The 17,373-nt window shown below is 44.1% G+C and overlaps 1 protein-coding gene across 2 annotated transcripts in view; it reads right to left on the bottom strand.

The window, feature by feature from the left end:
• Window positions 1-1,890: 1,890 nt before the first annotated feature.
• podxl2 (podocalyxin-like 2) overlaps window positions 1,891-17,373 on the bottom strand; it is a 32,049-nt gene continuing 16,566 nt past the window's right edge. The window contains exons 4-10 of one of the 2 annotated variants that reach the window (XR_011978166.1): window positions 17,345-17,373; window positions 16,937-17,011; window positions 9,300-9,456; window positions 7,737-7,798; window positions 6,700-6,879; window positions 2,981-5,445; window positions 1,891-2,856 (exon numbers count right to left, since the gene is read on the bottom strand). The exon at window positions 17,345-17,373 is cut by the window's right edge and continues 244 nt beyond it. Coding sequence is in view for 1 of the 2 variants with exons in the window: in XM_072666135.1 (XP_072522236.1) it covers window positions 5,185-5,445; window positions 6,700-6,879; window positions 7,737-7,798; window positions 9,300-9,456; window positions 16,937-17,011; window positions 17,345-17,373 (764 nt within the window). In the remaining variant the exon portion in view is untranslated. Of the gene's footprint in view, window positions 5,446-6,699; window positions 6,880-7,736; window positions 7,799-9,299; window positions 9,457-16,936; window positions 17,012-17,344 lie in introns of both variants that reach the window. The other variant, XM_072666135.1, reaches the window with a different exon arrangement.

The raw sequence follows: 17,373 nt of genomic DNA, 5'->3' as shown, positions 1-17,373 counted from the left end.
TGTAATGCTTTTGATGATTATTTGCGTAACTCCTACTGCCTAATATATCCAGGTGCCAATGGATCCATTGGATAGTCAATGGAATTCACTTGGCTTTAACTGTTATGGCGGATCGGTGTACATGGATCACTGCAGTGGGGTAACTTACAAGCAGACACGGCAATACTCCTCTTAATATCAGAATTGCAGTGGAATACCCTTGACTCCTGGATAGTAATGACCTGTGAATCTTCTTGAAGGTACTTAATACATAAATACATCACCTAAGATCATAGTTACGCCACTTGGATGCACTTGGAAACCTTTTCTGTTGACTACTTTAGTAAAAGCGCCTGCCTCTTCACCTGGGAATGAACCACTGTACTACATTTGTACTGAAAATTGATACTTGTACTTTTATTCAATTATATTTGACCTCAAAGATCTTTAAAGTACTTGTTACAAATCTCAAAGAGCAGCATTTCCTAATGTATCCCCACCAATCAGGGTCTAGTTTCTCAAAAACAGCTCAGTGTTATTACTCTACTAGTGTAGAGACTAGAGAAAGTGTTCAGTTTGATGCTCGCTCTACCATTTAAAATATTATATTCCTATGAACTTCAGGAACTTCAGGAGCTTTTAGGACGTCCAGTCCGGTTGAGGTTCTCGCATTTACTGTTTAGATAATTATCAAACCAGTGACCAGTACGGTTTACTTTTAGATACCCAAGTGTTTTTAAATGTTGATATTGGGGCTGCACAATATATGGTTTCAGTGTGTGCATGCATGCACAACAGTCACATTGCAGGACGTTCAATGTCAAATTATATCAAACGATACCTGCTACAGCTTTTTAGCTGCTTATTAAGAAGTAGAACATCTGCACTGGTCTCAATTTACATGGCACATCTACCAGGTTACCAGGTCTAGTAGGTTGTTCTGCTTATTTATTGTACTCATTTATTCATCCTGAGTGTATCATGAGTATCATGACATGTTGGATCATCATGGATTCCTGTTGATGTCTGTTTCCAGAGTCCAGTATTTAATTTTTATTGGTCTCCCAATCTGGTGCTGCCAATTAACCCACCCAGTCTTAACACTACCTAACACTAGCAATGCTCCCTAGAAGGGTAAGGACTTCTCCTAAGACACACGCCCCCTCTGATACATGCACCACCTCTTTGCCACTTTGAGGAAAGAGCCGGGTCCCCAGCTCTACCTCAACAGCTAACAGAAACTTCTGCCAGCCAACATCGCTTTTAGAGTGGCGAGGGAGAGAGAGCGCCATCTACCCACCCTGAGGGAGCACGGGCAAATATGCTCTCTCGGATGGCTTTCGACCCCTCTGAGCCATTGTTTGTAATATTGCATTATATTAGTGCAGTGTCAGCTTCTTACAATATTGTGCAGCCTTAATTGATACTCTTTGTTAGGTTTGCATTACTTGTACTTAAGTAAAATACTCACATAGGAGCCATCCTTAAGTACTTAAGTACCTCATGTCATGAGACATATTAACACTGGATTATTGCCAGCTAGGTCTGCTTGAGCAGAGCCGGCCCCAGGCATACTCTAATTACGTGTCCGCTTAGGGCCCCAGCATCAATACGGGGCACCCAAGAGCACCAATATATCATGATACATTTTTTTAATAACACTGCATAATAAAACTAAATGTAATGAAAAAAATTTATAGTTGGTACATTAATACTAGGTTAATCGATTTCTGCTGTTAGCTGCTGCCACTGTTGGGAAAATGCACGGGCCGGCCGTGTGCTTGAGGTTGCTGTGGTATCACAGAATGTGCCTTTAACAGAAGAACCCAGCCAGTCGATCCGATCCACTGGGTGGCGCCACTGCCACATCACCTTCACCGCCTGGTCAAACACACGCCCACCAAGATCAGCTGAACTTCTCTGAACATTTATTTCATTGCATTTCAAAATGGTCAAACCTAACATTACATTAGATAAACACAATGAGGCTGGAGTGTCTCCGTACAAACGTCCCATACAAAGCAGTTGAAGAGTTTCTCCATACAAAGCCATTGAGAAACATCCAAATGAAAAAAAGTGCAATTTGCAAATAGCTCTCAGAACTGTACAGGTACAGTAGGATACAAAATACTATGCTAACTCTATGATTATCAATATCAGCCTCTTCTATTTTTTTTTTTTTTTTTTTTTTGTTTTCAGTCAAGTTGTTGAACAATGCATGTAAATACCGTACAGAAAACCGATATACTGAACTATCCAGGACATCTAGGTTTGTCACAGCTATTAGGACGTTTGACCCCAGCCACTGTTAGAATAGGTTCAATACTGTCAACCCCTGATATGTGCTTAGGGTTTCTTTATTACTATAATGACATCATGCACTTGAGCAGAATGAGCAGGTTACATACAGACTGTCACTTGTGATATATAGCAGATATTGAGACCACTTCCTTCGGTACGCATGAAACTTACGCAATCATCCAACCGCAGATATGGCAAGTTGACTGTACTGTAAACCACAGGGATATTAATTGAGTCATTCTACGAAACGGGCGGCATTTGCTTGAGACACGATTTGATGGAATGCATTAAGGACTACAAAAATGCACCCAAGTGCTTTTCCAAAGTGTTCTTGTCATGTAGGTAAATGTAGGAGAAAGTACTATTTCTCATATTACACACTATTATTAACCACTTGTCATCAGTACACGACCAACATGACATCTGCTTCTGAAATATTCCAAATAAATTCTAAATAATAATAAAAAAAATCCCATCAAACTTTTATTATTTTCAGGATTATATGTGTGTCTGTGTTTCTATTAGATATATTTATTCAAAACAAGAACTTTTTGTAAAAATTATGATTTTTTTGGACTCACCACCCCGTCACGCTAACTCGCTTTTCCTAGAAATCTATAAATAATGACTTTTACACTGTTAAAATGACCTTTGTTGCTTTTTCATGTTAGACAGGGTCCGTCAAGCTCAACCCAACCACCCCGTCACGCAATATAAGACAGGGAAATCTGTTTTTTTTTTATGTAAAGAAAATGATATTTTAAACTGATTGGCATCCGTGGTAGATCAGGCAGTGCTTGACCACAGGAAGAACTGCAGCCGTTATAAGGATGACATTTACCACCCCGTCACGTTCCCATGCCGGAATAAAAAAAGGATAGTATTAATAAGGATTTGATGAGTGTTAATTAATAAGGTGGGAAATCTGTTTGTGTTTGATTGTTGTTGTTTTTTTTAAGTGCTGGATGAGAATTTCAGAGCTGAAACGTCACCCGTTTCGTAGAATGACTCCGTAATATTTTCACTCAGACTGAATTGTGGAGTAACTTGACTGAACTGGAACATTCTTTAAATATAGCAAATATGCACAAATCAGAGGCATATTCTCCCTAATATCAAAGTTTTCTTTTTTGCTGTACCTCTGCTTTGGCATAACGAAGAAACAGTTGAGCTGATTGACATCCTCGGCCCTCCTCAGTGCAATTCTTACCTAACACACGTACAGCTAACATCGTACATACGTCCCCCTGGACCGTAACGCTGAAAACACAGGACACATTAAAAAACAGATCATTGTCAGAGCGGCCATTCCAACAAGCAATTAAAGAGCAAGGCATGTAGGCTTGGATTCGGCGTTAACCATGTTCAACTACAATGTGCTAATGTTCGAATAGTGTATCTAGGTGCATCCATAGAAATAAAACGGGATATGCTCATACTGCAGTAGCAAGTCGTAACACGTTGCTTCGACATTCTACGAAATTCTAAAAACCTTCGGGTTCATTTTGACAAAGTGCAGAACTGTCCCTTTTGAAAATGTCTCAAGTTTGGCAAGTTCATTTCAATCTTTTCTGGAGGAAACTACGTTTTCCACTGGATAATTAAAGGATAAGTTTGATGGACATGATTGATCCCTGACCCCAGAACGGGAGATGCTAGGCTAACACTGCTAACAAACACTGGACTTCTTATCTCAATAAATATATGTCTAATAGTGTCTCTCAACCCACTTACAAAGCATCCAGATGTTTATTTCTTTGTTTGATGCAGACAAATCAAAGTGGTTTAGAACAAAAACAAGCGTCTCGGGACTGAGCTCTGAGGTCTGGCTCAGCCGGCTAATGCACTACCACTATCACGAGCCATGCCGCTTTGCCATCGGCAGCCGAAGTCTGAAAGAGCACAATTGGCTGTGCCCTCTACTGTTGGGTAGATGGCGCTCTCTCCCCATAATCACTCTTAAACTCCCACTGATGTTTCTCTTTCTTTCAGCTCGTCCAGAAAAACATGTCCTTTACTAGTGGCTCATAGCGAAAATTACACTTCCCGACTGCAGGGGGAGCCCAGGAGCAAGACATGCCGAATTTTCCATAGTGCTGCTTTAAGATGTTGTCTTGCTTACTAACTTTTCAATATACATTTAATACAAGTGTGTATTCACCCTAAGATCAGCCACAGTCTTAACTCCAGTGTTTGTTAGCAACGTTAGCGTAGCATTGCCAATTCCAAACTAAAAACTAAATTATTAGATAACGAACAAAAGTCAAAAGTCATTCAATTTTCAAATAATTTGAAATCTGTTAAATTAGAAGAGATGTATTTAGGAATTTTGTGTGTATTTACTGAGATGAAAGTGGTGACAGTCTAACTCCAGTGTTTGTGAGCAACGCTAGCGTAGCATCGCCAATTCTAAACTAAAGAAGCACAGTGTGTCAGATATCAAACATGTCTCGATTGATCGACTGCGCCCGGGTTCAGTGATCAATCGTGTTAATCGAGTTATTACCAAACTATGCCTTTAATATTCCAATAGCCACAAACCTCTCATTCCCAGCTATGGGCTTGGTGTTCGCGGCCTGACGCTCATCAAACAGCTCTGCCAAAAGGTCGATACAGACATGATTTACTGCTGCCCTCCGTGCCTGGACTATTAAAGAATCATGCCGTTTTGTATCGATCCAATTTCTGAAAGCACTCCGCAGCCCGATTAAGCTGGACCGCCTTAGGTGCGGATAAATGAAAGACCTTACAAGCCAAACCACATCACTTGAAATATTCAGCAGATGTTTTTGGAAAATGAAAAAAAAAAAGCTCTGGAGTTTTTTTTTTTGTTGTTATTTTTTTGTGCCACAAACGTCCAGGACAGAATACCTTCCTTTTTTTAACGAGGTTTCCCCACCCTTGTTAAAGGTGGGTGTCCTCCTCCTGATTGTCTTCCTCCTCTTTGCCCGGCTTGTTGACCAGAACCTGCCAGCCGCTGCCGCCGCCTCCTCCTCCTCCTCCTCCTCCTCCTCCTCCTCCTCCTCCTCCTACCCCTCCTCCTACAGGCACTCCGTTGGCGCTGTGCTTCTTCTCTTGCATCTCAGCCTGGCCGTCACTCGTCACGTCCAGTGTGGGGTTGTCATGGCAGCCGTTCTCCACGAAATGGAGCTCCTCTCCTCGCGACTTGTGACGCAAACACATACAAAGAGTTAGCAGCAAAAACTCTAGAGAAGTGCCTAGATCTGAACCCTTACTCGCTCTGAAAGGAACCACTTGGCCAAAACCTCTCCTCAAGACAACAGTCATTAGCACTGCATAGACAGCATGCCTACATTATCACACTCGTAGCTGTGAACGCACTATATGTCCAAATATTTGTGGACACCTCTTGTAATGAATGCATTTAGCTACTTTAGCTACCCACTGCTGACACAGATGTGCAAATGCACACACACACAGCTTGTCTAGTCACTTCTATTGCCAGTAGAATAGGACTCTCTGAAGTGGATAGTAAACATGAACCTATTGGCACCATGCTGCATAATGCCAGGCATGGGCTAGAGGGGTATAAAGACCCCCAGCATTGAGCTGTGAAGCAGTGGAAGAACTATGTTCTCTGGACTGATGGATGGGATGAGTTGGGGATGATTAGATGGGGTGGTGATCATCTATCCAACATCCTGACCTCACTGAGACTCTAAATGCAATCAAATCTTCACAGCAATGCTCCTTCAAGATCTAGTAGAAAGCCTTTTTCCCTGGATGGTAGACAGTTAGTCCAACATAAGCAGGGTACACTCTTTTTAATAGCCTTGATTTTTAGAAGAAACAATGAATAAACAGGTGTCCCAAAACTTTTGTCCATACAAACAACTACACGTATACACCCGATCAGCCACAACATTAAAACCACTGCCAGGTACAGTGAACCACACTGATGATCTGGTCCAGGGGCTCCTGTCTGGGGGTGGATATATTAGGCAGCGAGTGAACGGTCAGTTCTTGAAGGTGATGGAGGTGCTGAGGCAGGAGAAATGGGCAAGGGTAAGAACCCGAGACACTTTCTAGACATCTGATGCTCATGGAGGCCCCACCTTACAGCTGTGGTGGCTTGTCTTGTGGAGCACTTTTGCCAGCACATGGGTGATATACACAATCTTAGGTTGTGTGGTTTTAATGTTATGGCTGATTGGCATAGATCTCTAACCGTTTAACGTACAGGGAGACACGTGGCTGCAAGGGACCCATCACAGCACCCTGCTCTAACTCCTACACCATCACTGCATCTCAAACCTCTGTCAGCTTGGTACTGGAGGGGTACGGGGTGCATGAATAGCAGATGAGATGAATGGCAGGCGGCGGAGGTACAAACAAAGTGTTGGGCAAAAACACGGCAGAGAACCAAACCACACAAGCCTCGCGATGAACGACGCCTACCATGTTCTTCATCTTGGGCAGGCGGCGCTGCCAGCAGATGTAGATGAGTCCAGATGCGATGATGATCACGCAGACTGAGCCGATGATGACCAGCACCACAAACAGCTTTCCGTAGTCACTGCGCGTCTGGCTGGGCCTGGAGTGGCAGGTGCTCACGCTGGAGAAGTTCTGGATGCCAATCTGAAGGAAGAAGGACGAGAGATTTTTCATAATTTCTATTAATCACAGTCATGTTTTTCTTTGTTTACAATTTTTATGAAGGTCCTGACATTCACCAGTGTTTTCTTGTCTGGGATTTGTTCAGTTACGAGGACAATGGGATCGTCCATCATGTTCGGAACTTCTCAAGAACGAATTTCAGATATTGGTCAATCAGGCCAATTTCATTTTTAAGGTCAACTTGTCTTTAACATACATTAAACTGAGCACCGATCAGCCAGAACATTAAAACCACCTGTCTAATAATGTAGTGTAGGTCCCCTTTGTGCTCCCGAAACAGCTCAGGACATGGACAGTTAGTGAGATGGATCGCATGGATCACATCGCTGGTTCACTGGTTGCCCCCCTTGGAGCACTTTAGGTAGATTCTGACCACTGCATACTGATGGAGGCGGACACCCTACAACACCTGCCTGATGTTTTGGAGGTGTTTGGACCCTCCAGTCGTCTAGAACATCACAGTGTCTCAGATTCTTATGCTTGTTCATATGTGGTATCCAAATGATCCTACCTTAATTTAGCACCATAGCTACAAGGCTATAGGAAAGCTAACATGGCTAACAAACGCGTAGCGGAGTAATACTCTAAAAGCTTGTGTCATTACTGGCACTCCTACAACATCTCTCAGCCAATCACAATGCAGGGTCAGGACTAGCTGTGGTATAATACACATTAGGACTGTTAGCTTTTTTCACACAGCAGTTTCCTAAATGGTCGGGCGAGCATCACACTTAACAGCCTCTCTCTACCAGATAAGATCTTAATGCTAAAATTTCCTTTATGGATGGTGATCAGCGATGTAGGCTGGATGGACATACCTCGTATAAGCCCCTCCTCATTTCTCCCAACGCTGCCAGCACATCTTTAGTGGCAATCACACCTACAAACATCAATCAGAGCATGTGTTAATGCCCGGCGTTGTTGCTGTGCAACAGTAAACGCCGGTATTTGAACAAACACCTTTCATTTCTATACTGACCGCCATCACCCTGCGATGGTCGGATCGACTTACTGTCTTATGAGGCAACACATGGTTGGTGTGGCGCAACAGATAACACCACTACCTGCCAGTGAGCTACCATACCACCTGGGAGACTGGGGTTCGATTCCCGGTCTGGGTGACTGTGCTGCGCTACACCAATAAGAGTCATTGGGCAAGACTCCTAACACTACATTGGCCCACCTCTGTAATACCAGTAACGTCATGATGTTGTCAATCCAGCTTATTGTCGATCTTCTGAGCACTTCCACACGTAGCAGCATTTAGTGTGGCTTAATAGCTTGTTCTCTTCCGTCCTGGCCATCTCGGAAACTTGCCCAGCGGTCATCATCTTTGTCCTTGTTGAGATTTCCTGATGGTGTCCAGGTTTCACAGCCATATGTTGCTGCTGCTGGCCAGACCCAGAGCAATGCGGTAATCAGTCGTAGCTTGGTAATCGTGCTAGCTGACTTTTTTTTCCACATCCCCATCAATCATGACCATCACCGGCATGACCATTGCCATTCTCGACTTCACCTCCTCAGCACATTCTGCAGTATGTGATGATCTACTTTATAAACACCAATAGAATCGACCTATCCAATCTTCTACGTCTACTGTAATCTCCAAGGTTTCTTCAGTGTTTGTGATCACTTTTGTCCTTGCTGCGTTGGTCAGCATATTATACACCTTCTCAGCATTCTCAGTGTAGCTCCCGTAGTTCTTCTGGTGATCATCATAATCAACACAGTGTCGTTAGCATGGTCCTTCCATCAATCCTGAATCCTCTGGCAAATCCTTGTAGTGCTTTTCTCATCACTTGTTCTCCAAGGATGTTAAATGTCTGGGATGTCTGTGAGAAGAGTCGGCTCTGGTCTTATACAGTTTAGACGGTCAGCTTTTGCATTGTATAGCATTTTACTGATGACATTTAAAGCCCTTAATGTCTTAGCTTTAGCATATCTAGCGTATGTTCAACCACTAAAGCCTGTCCAAACCACTTCGCCCAGCTAATGTTTACTGTATCGCTCACAGCTCAGTTCGTTTTCTTATTTAGCATTTCAGAAGACCCAGATACTCAGATATTGGTTTCTCCAACTGTTTGCAACTGTGTTATTTCTTTTCTACCATTATTTTATCTATCCAATGTTGCCTAATCAACCCGTATAAAGAAATTAAAATAAAGAAAACCATGTAAATAAACAAACCAGGGTACTGAAGAACTCGCAGTCGCTACTGAAGAGGAATCCTGGAGTTGGAAAGGCTTAACATGACAGTCTCCAACAGTGCAGTCCATGGCTATCCTGTTCTATCTGACAAACTGAGCAGTGAAAAGTGTGTGTGTGTGTGTGTGTGTGTGTGTGTGTGTGTGTGTGTGTGTGTGTGTGTGTGTGTGTGATACCCTGCTCGTTGGCTAGTGTCATGAGTAGCTGGCGCTCCTGTCGGCTGGGTTTGCTGAGCGAGATGAGCCACGAGCCCAGAGGACTGTTCATCTTCTGAGAGAAAGCGCTCTCCAGCATCTCCAGCAGCCTGTCACCACTCTCCATACGAAACTCCTCCTGTAAAACACACACACACACACACACACACACACACACAATGTCAGGAGGAGGACTACATTTTATCTATACTGACAACAGCTCGGAGTTCAGTTTATTTACATTATCCACCAATTATCCACCAATTATCAACCCATCATCACCGTGAAAGCTTCGTGAAAATCCAGTAGTCTGTTTATGCATTCCAATGCATGCGTCCCCCAGCACTGAACTGTGGAGCATTGGAACTACTGTGATGCTAACGCTCTTGTTGCTGAATGCAATCAAATCCTCGCAGCAATGCTCCATCCTCCAAAACCTAGTAGAAAGCCTTCTTCCCTGGACAGTCAAGACAGTTCCTCCAACCAAAGCAGGAGAAACTCTTTTTCTTTCTACCCTGGATTTCAAAAGAAACAATAAAAAAAAAAAACGGTGTCCCAATACTTTTGTCCATAGAGTGTACGTACTAGTTATACCTCAAACAACAGCTTAAATACCCACCAAATACATTCAATGGTCCTTTAATTTGGCAACGAGCAAGACCTTTCTATGTTCTGCGCTCCGACAACCCCCCATCCGACCATCGTAATTCCCTAAACTGTGACTTGCATTCGTAATGTCGTCGCTTTCCTCGTTTCGTTCTCATTGACGTTGGCATGAAGCAGCTACTGCTCCGAGCACAATGATGCTTTCCCCTTCAACACTTTCCTGATAAGGCCGCTGTGCGTAGGGCTTTGAAGTGGGATAATTGGAGCCGGGCCACCGACTGAAACTAATTACACCTACTGCCACAGTGTCCAGCGTCATAGTCATGCAAATGTGGGCTTTCATTTGCTTTGCTGGTGCCACTATTAAAGAAGCTGATGCCACCATTTCCGAGCTTTAGACACAGAGGGGGGCTTTTTGTTTCTGAACACTGAACCTACGGGAGTCAGTGCATGGGATCAGCTTACACACTTCAGTCATTTCATTTCATACATTTGATGTAATAGTTAATTAGACAGCTCACATATGGATATGCACTATATGGACAAAAGTATTGGGACACCTGCTGACACCTTCACTGTTTCTTCTGAAATCAAGAGGATTAAAAAGAGTTGATCCTGCTTTGGTTGGAGGAACTGTCTCTACTGTCCAGGAAGGAAGACCTTCTACTAGATTTTGGAGGGTGGAGCATCGCTGCGAAGATTTTGATTGCATTCAGCGATAAGAGTGATGGAAGAGTGAGGTCAGGATGTTGGATGATGATCCTCAACTCCACCTCATTCCAAAAGTATTGGATGGAGCACCAACCATCATTCCAGAGAATGCAGCTCTTCCACTGCTCCACAGCTCAATACCAGGGGGGGTTTATACCCCTCTAGTCCACGTCTGAAAGCCTGGCATTAGGCAGCACGGTGCCAGTAGGTCCATGCTTGTTTATCTGCTCCAGAGAGTCCTATTCTACAGGCAGTACTTCTCTACAGAGACCAGACAAGCTGTGTGTGTGTGTGTGTGTGCATTCCATCCAAATTAATGAAGTAATTAATGCACTTCTGGTTTGGACTGGACAACCTCAAATGCACTACATGTCCAAAAGCAGGCAGCAGCCTCTCTAATTAGTGAATTGAGCCGGTTTAAGATGCACCCGTTGCTGACACTGCTTGTATAATCTCCAAAGAAGAGCACTGCCAACACAATGGGATGCTCTTGAGGCAAGTATTGGCAAGAGGGATAGAAAGCTCCTCCAGGAATGGGCTGTGGAACAGAGGAACTACGTTGTGGAGTGATGAAGTGATGGAGCTCCATCCAGTAGCTTTCCTCACAGCAATGCAGTGTTCCAGCAGTGTTCCAACATGTAGTGTAAAGCCTTCCCAGAAGAGTAGAGGCTGTTACTGCAGCAAAGTGAAGGACAAACACACTATTAATACCCTTGATTTCAAGAGGATGAGCTTCTCAGATGACTCAGTACTCTTTGTCAGAAGCAGTAATTCGTTAGAACCTATAAAAATACCATGGCCCGACTTTAACGGCAGCTCTGAGATAACTGGGTCATGCTGAATAATGCTTGAAGGGGACAGATTATTAAAAACTCACTTTTGCAGTGCTTGTGAACATATATCGTATGAACAAAAGTACAGGGACTCCTGCTCGATCGCTGCATTCATTAGAAGGGGGCGTCCACAAACATTTGGACATACAGTGCACATTTAGCTACGTGGATGTGGATTAGCTGAGATGCCAAACAACCAATAAAGTGTTAAATAAAACAACCCTGTCAGCTTTACATGGCTGCCCAAGTTAGTAATGACCATCTCATTAGTATTATACAGCCCCTGTAGTCGGAGTAGCTCCGCCCCCTACCTTTGCGAAGTAAAAGTAGTCGGGTCTGCTTTTTTTTCCTGTCAAATCTGGCGAATATAAAAGACAGCCGTGAGTGAAAAGTGTCAGAGATGAATATTCTGCGAGCAACATGAACTGAGAAGGGAGCTGTGAACTCAAGGTGAAGTAAATGTTAGCTGGCTAGTACACACAGGGGCAAGCGAGAGCCAGCTTAGCAGTAAAGTCTTAGAATTTGTGAAGCCGAGAGGAATACTCAAAAAGGTTGACGGTGGGGTGGGGTTGGGGGGCTTGGGTGGAACAGGGCTGTTTAGATATTATTTTGGTATTTATGATATTTTGACCAAAGCATGTCAGCTCATTAAGACCCCAGGGAAGGAGTCAAATCTGTCACCTTTATTAATACTAGCAATATTTCTCGCAATAGAGCGTTTTATATGAACTTGATATGATCTGTTTGATCTCTTTTGCTCATTCTTAAGATATTTATTGTTGATTTTGTAGATTTTATGATCTCTCAATGCTGCTATTGTGATGTTTCCCCAAGCCAACATGCTCAAGTAGGGCTTGGAACATGGCTGGAACGTGGGATAGGTGGGTTCCAGGTGAGTTTGGCCACTGAGAGGGTCTGTACATGCGTTTTTACTGGGACCCAGTTGGGCTTCCTAAATGGGCCCCATCATTACAGCTCCCCCTAATCTCACATGGGTCCCATCTGGGTTTATATGTTAAGTGTACATACAAGATGGGGACCCAATGTTTATCCGTGACTGACCTTGGTGTGCATCTATATGTATGGCCGACATGAAACCCGAGGACCTCAAAACGTTCCCCAAAATGTTGGGCTACCCATACAGGACCCACATAGACATGCTAGCATAGTCATATTCGAATGTGTCATAATTGTTCAGAGCTAGCATGTGAGACAAAGGCAAATTCAAACCATATGATGTGAATAATAAGAGTGCTCCAATCTATTCTACTCCTGTCTAAATAAATATGTCCTTTAATAGACAGGAAAGGTTTGAATAAAGCAGCCAGGCTTCAGCTGAACCCACAAAACCCTTTCTGACATGGGTTTTAAAAAACTGGACATGTCCACGTCCTCTACCCGTCCTTGTGTCAAACTAGAAACCCACTTCAGGGGCCACCCGCACCATCAACTGATGATTCATCGGCTAAACAGAACGGGGAGGGCTAGTGTATAAGAGAGACTAGACTCTAGAGAGTCAGTGACTCATTGATTCAGGACCTACACTGATCAGTGCTCCGTAGCAACATGATAAACATGAAATTTTATGAGATTTCAATCACAGTAAATTATAGTTTTCATACCAGCTGTGATGGTAGGAGATGCTTTGGAGTTTGTTGTGGAGATGTTCTGACCCAGGCATCTAACCATCATAATTTGTTCCTTGTCAAAGTGTCTCAGATCCTCTCATTTTTTTTCCACCTTCAAAAACTGATGATTTTGTTTGGACAGCGAACATGCGCTATTTGGACAAAAGTATTGGGACGCCTGCTGATTCATTGATTTTTTTTTTAATCAAAGGTATTAAAAAGACCTCCTGCTTTTGTTGGAGTAACTCTACTCTACTGTCCAAAGACTAGATTTTGGAGGAGGATAGCTATGAGGATTTGATAGCATTTAGCCATAAGAGCGTTAATGAGGTCATTGTGTTGACTGATGATCACCACCCCACCTCATCATCCCCAACTCCTTCCAAAAGTATTGGACTGCTCCACAGCTCAGCACTGGGGGGCTTTATACCCCTCTAGCCCACGCCTGGAATTAAACAAGGTGCCAATAGGTTCATGCCTACCTGCTCCAGATAGTCCTATTCTATTGGCAGTACTTCTCAAAAGGGGCTACTCAAGCTGTGTGTGTGTGCATTTGCACATCTGTCTCAGATCAGCAATGGGTGCAACTTAAAGTAGCTGAATGCATTCATTAAAAGGGGTGTCCACAAATATTTGGACATATATTGTATATTCTTATTATTTGGACTGTATTAGGACACCCTCCCCATCTGCTCATCCAAGGTTTCTTCTAAAGTCAAGAGTATTGAACTCTAGGCTTTACACCAGATGTTGCAGCATTGCTATGAGAATTTGATTGCATTCAGCAAGTTAGTAAGATCAGGTCCTGATGTTTGAGGATTAGTACAGCCACTCCGGCTCATCCTAAAGATCCATCATTCCAGAGAAGACCGTTCCATGGTTCCATTGCTCCACAGCCCAATGCTGGGGGATGGGGGTGGTTATACCCCACATACCCAAGCCCATCCCTAATACCAATCAGATCATAAACATTCCTAGCCCATATCGCGCAGTGTTAAATGCAGCCATGAGCTAGAAGAGCCCACGTTCCACTCTGAACTCCTCTCGGCCCTCCCTGCCTCTGGTGAGCACCGTCCTTGCAGTGTTTGTTTGCTAATACAAATACCCACCATAATCGACGGACCCTCCCCTTGGTTTGCACACACTGTCAATTTGGCACGCAGCTGTCGGCATGCGAGCAGTAGAAGGTCAGACTGATTATAACTGCACAGTTTTCAGCGGTTGCCATGGCGACGGACAGGCAAAGTTTTCGGTGATGGTGTGTGTGTGTGTGTGTGTGTTTGTGAGAGAGAGAGAGCAGAAAGAGAAACAAAAAAGGGAGTGTGTGTCCGAGTGTGTGTTTTGTGGCCAGCCTGCTGCAGTGGCATCTACAGAAAATGTGCTTAAGGAGAGCCTGTGCTGGCACTGCCACTGCTGCCAGTCAAAAGTTTGGACACACCTAGTTCTTAAAATGCTGATCCAAATGGTAGGCTGACCATTTGGATGATCAGCCTACCATTGGTCTATAGGGACACAAGGGACAATGGGGACACACGGTTATCCAGCTCAATTAGTATGGCGTGATGTGTGTGTGTGTGTGTGTGGGGGGGGGGTTGTACTGGGTCCTGGATGGATCATCATCATCCATCATTCCAGAGAACACAGCAGTTCCACTGCTCCACAGCTCAATGCTGGGGGGCTTTATACCCCTCTACTAGACCACTCTCTGCTCCAGAGAGTCCTATTCTATTGGCGATACTTCTGTACCGGGACTAGACAAGCTCTGTATGAGTGTTCATTTGCACAGCTGTTTTATATATATATATATATATATATATATATATATATATATATATATATATATATATATATATATATATATATATATATGCTCACTGTAGGAAAGCTAAAGCTCATATGTACTCTATAGTAGAAAGCTGTGTCTGACAAATATCATTTGTTTAATATTTTCAGCCATGCAAACAGTGCGGTCAGCAGTTCGGTGCGGAGACACCGATATTCCCACAGGCTTTGCTCACTGTGCTGCAGATACACTCCCAAAATATGAGCATTAGACCACGCTCCGGTCTGGAATACTGGCCGAGGGAAAAATACGCACTGGCAAGAAGCTCCAGTCTCTGCTGCGAAAACGTGTTTAACCATTACTCTGATTAAACAAGCTCATAATAAGCATACTGACAAAATCCAGCGCATCCAACAAAGAAGGCAGTCGCCTGCATTTTATACACTAATAGAACACACATGCTGATCCTTTTCACTATGACCTTTTAAACATGGTAAGGACCTTCAGCTGATGTAAGAAGGTTCTTTACTGATTTAAAGGTTCTCCACACTCACACATCTCCATTCCAAACATGATTCTTTAGCTGAGCCAATTAACCCACGCACTTATTATGACTGCCCTTACCACCCGCAATGCTCCCGACATTAGGTCCGACACTAGGTCAGCCACCGCCCCTTTTTTTCTAACTGCCACCAAAGCCAATGTGTTTGGAGGAAAGTGCCGGATCCCCAGCCCTGACACATCAGCTAACAGACGCATGTGCCAGTCAGCAAGGGAGTGATGAAGGGAGAGAGCGCCATCTACCCACCCAGAGAGATCATGGCTAATTGCACTCTCTCAGACTCCGGCTGCTGATGGCGAAGCAGCATGACCTACTGAGCCACGCAAGAACCAGCCACCCTAACCTAACCCAACCTTGACCCTAGCCTATCCTCACCCTAACCTAAACCCAACCTAACCCAAACCCAGACTAACCCTACCCTACCCTAATCCTAACCCAACCCTAACCAAACACAACCCAACCCCTAGCCTATCCTAACCCTAACCTAAACCCACCTAACCCAACCCTAACCTTAGCCTAGCCTAACCCTAGTCTACCCTACCCTAACCCTAGACTACACTAACCCTAACCATAACCAAACCCTAGCCTAACCAACCCCTAACCTTAGGCTAACCTAGCCCTAGCCTACCCTAACCCTAGTCTACCCTACCCTAACCCTAGACTACACTAACCCTAACCATAACCAAACCCTAGCCTAACCAACCCCTAACCTTAGGCTAACCTAGCCCTAGCCTACCCTAATTTAACCCAATTCCTAACCTATCCTAACCCTAACCTAAACCCAACCTAACCCAAACTAACCCTACCTAACCCTAGCCTACCCTAACCTAAGCCTAACCCAACCCTAACCTATCCTAACCCAACCCTAACCAAACACAACCCAACCCCTAGCCTATCCTAACCCTAACCTAAACCCACCTAACCCAACCCTAACCTTAGCCTAGCCTAACCCTAGTCTACCCTACCCTAACTCTAGACTACACTAACCCTAACCATAACCAAACCCTAGCCTAACCAACCCCTAACCTTAGGCTAACCTAGCCCTAGCCTACCCTAATTTAACCCAATTCCTAACCTATCCTAACCCTAACCCAAACCCAACCTAACCCAACCCTAACCTTAGCCTAGCCTAACCCTAGTCTACCCTACCCTAACCCTAGACTACACTAACCCTAACCATAACCAAACCCTAGCCTAACCAACCCCTAACCTTAGGCTAACCTAGCCCTAGCCTACCCTAATTTAACCTTACCCAAACCTAACACTATCCTAACCCAACCCAAAACCAACCTTACCCTACCTAACCCTAACCCAAGCCTAACCCAACCCTACCCTAACCTAATCCTAGCCTACCCTAACCCAAGCCTAACCCAACCCTACCCTAACCTAATCCTAGCCTACCCTAACCCAAACCTAACCCTAACCTTAGCCTACTCTAACCCCAACATAACCCTAACCCTACAGCTAAACAGAAGAAGAAGAACGCAGGAACTTACGCAGTCGTAGTTATCCGACATGTTGAGGATGACGTAGCCTTTTCCAGCCAGACTGCTCCAGTCCACACAAATGACCTTGGTAGATAAAACCACAGAAAGAGAGAAGATCACAGAAATGAAAAGCGGTGAGATCCATAGCCCACCACCAGAAGAACTGTCAGGGGAAGTGATGTCTTCCTGTTTTACTCAACGTCACTTACACAAGACGGGGATTAATTCAACCTAATTAGCACTATTCACTTCTGGCAGGCGAATCAATCAAATGATTAAAACGTGGGGGAAGCAGAGCTGGAGCGAGTCTGACCTCATTAAACCCATTCTGCCTCTGAAAAGACGGGGAAGCTCGTTCATTTCCTCCTTTGTCTCGTTTCTTTGAGATATCTCACAACCCTGATTGGGTCTCTGTACCTGCAGCGCTTCTTGGGAATCGTGCAAGT

This window comes from Salminus brasiliensis, chromosome 21, assembly GCF_030463535.1.
Source record: "Salminus brasiliensis chromosome 21, fSalBra1.hap2, whole genome shotgun sequence".
NCBI classification, from domain to species: domain Eukaryota; kingdom Metazoa; phylum Chordata; class Actinopteri; order Characiformes; family Bryconidae; genus Salminus; species Salminus brasiliensis.
The sequence above is the reverse complement of the archived record's forward strand: the minus strand, read 5'-3'. Positions and strand labels throughout refer to the sequence as shown.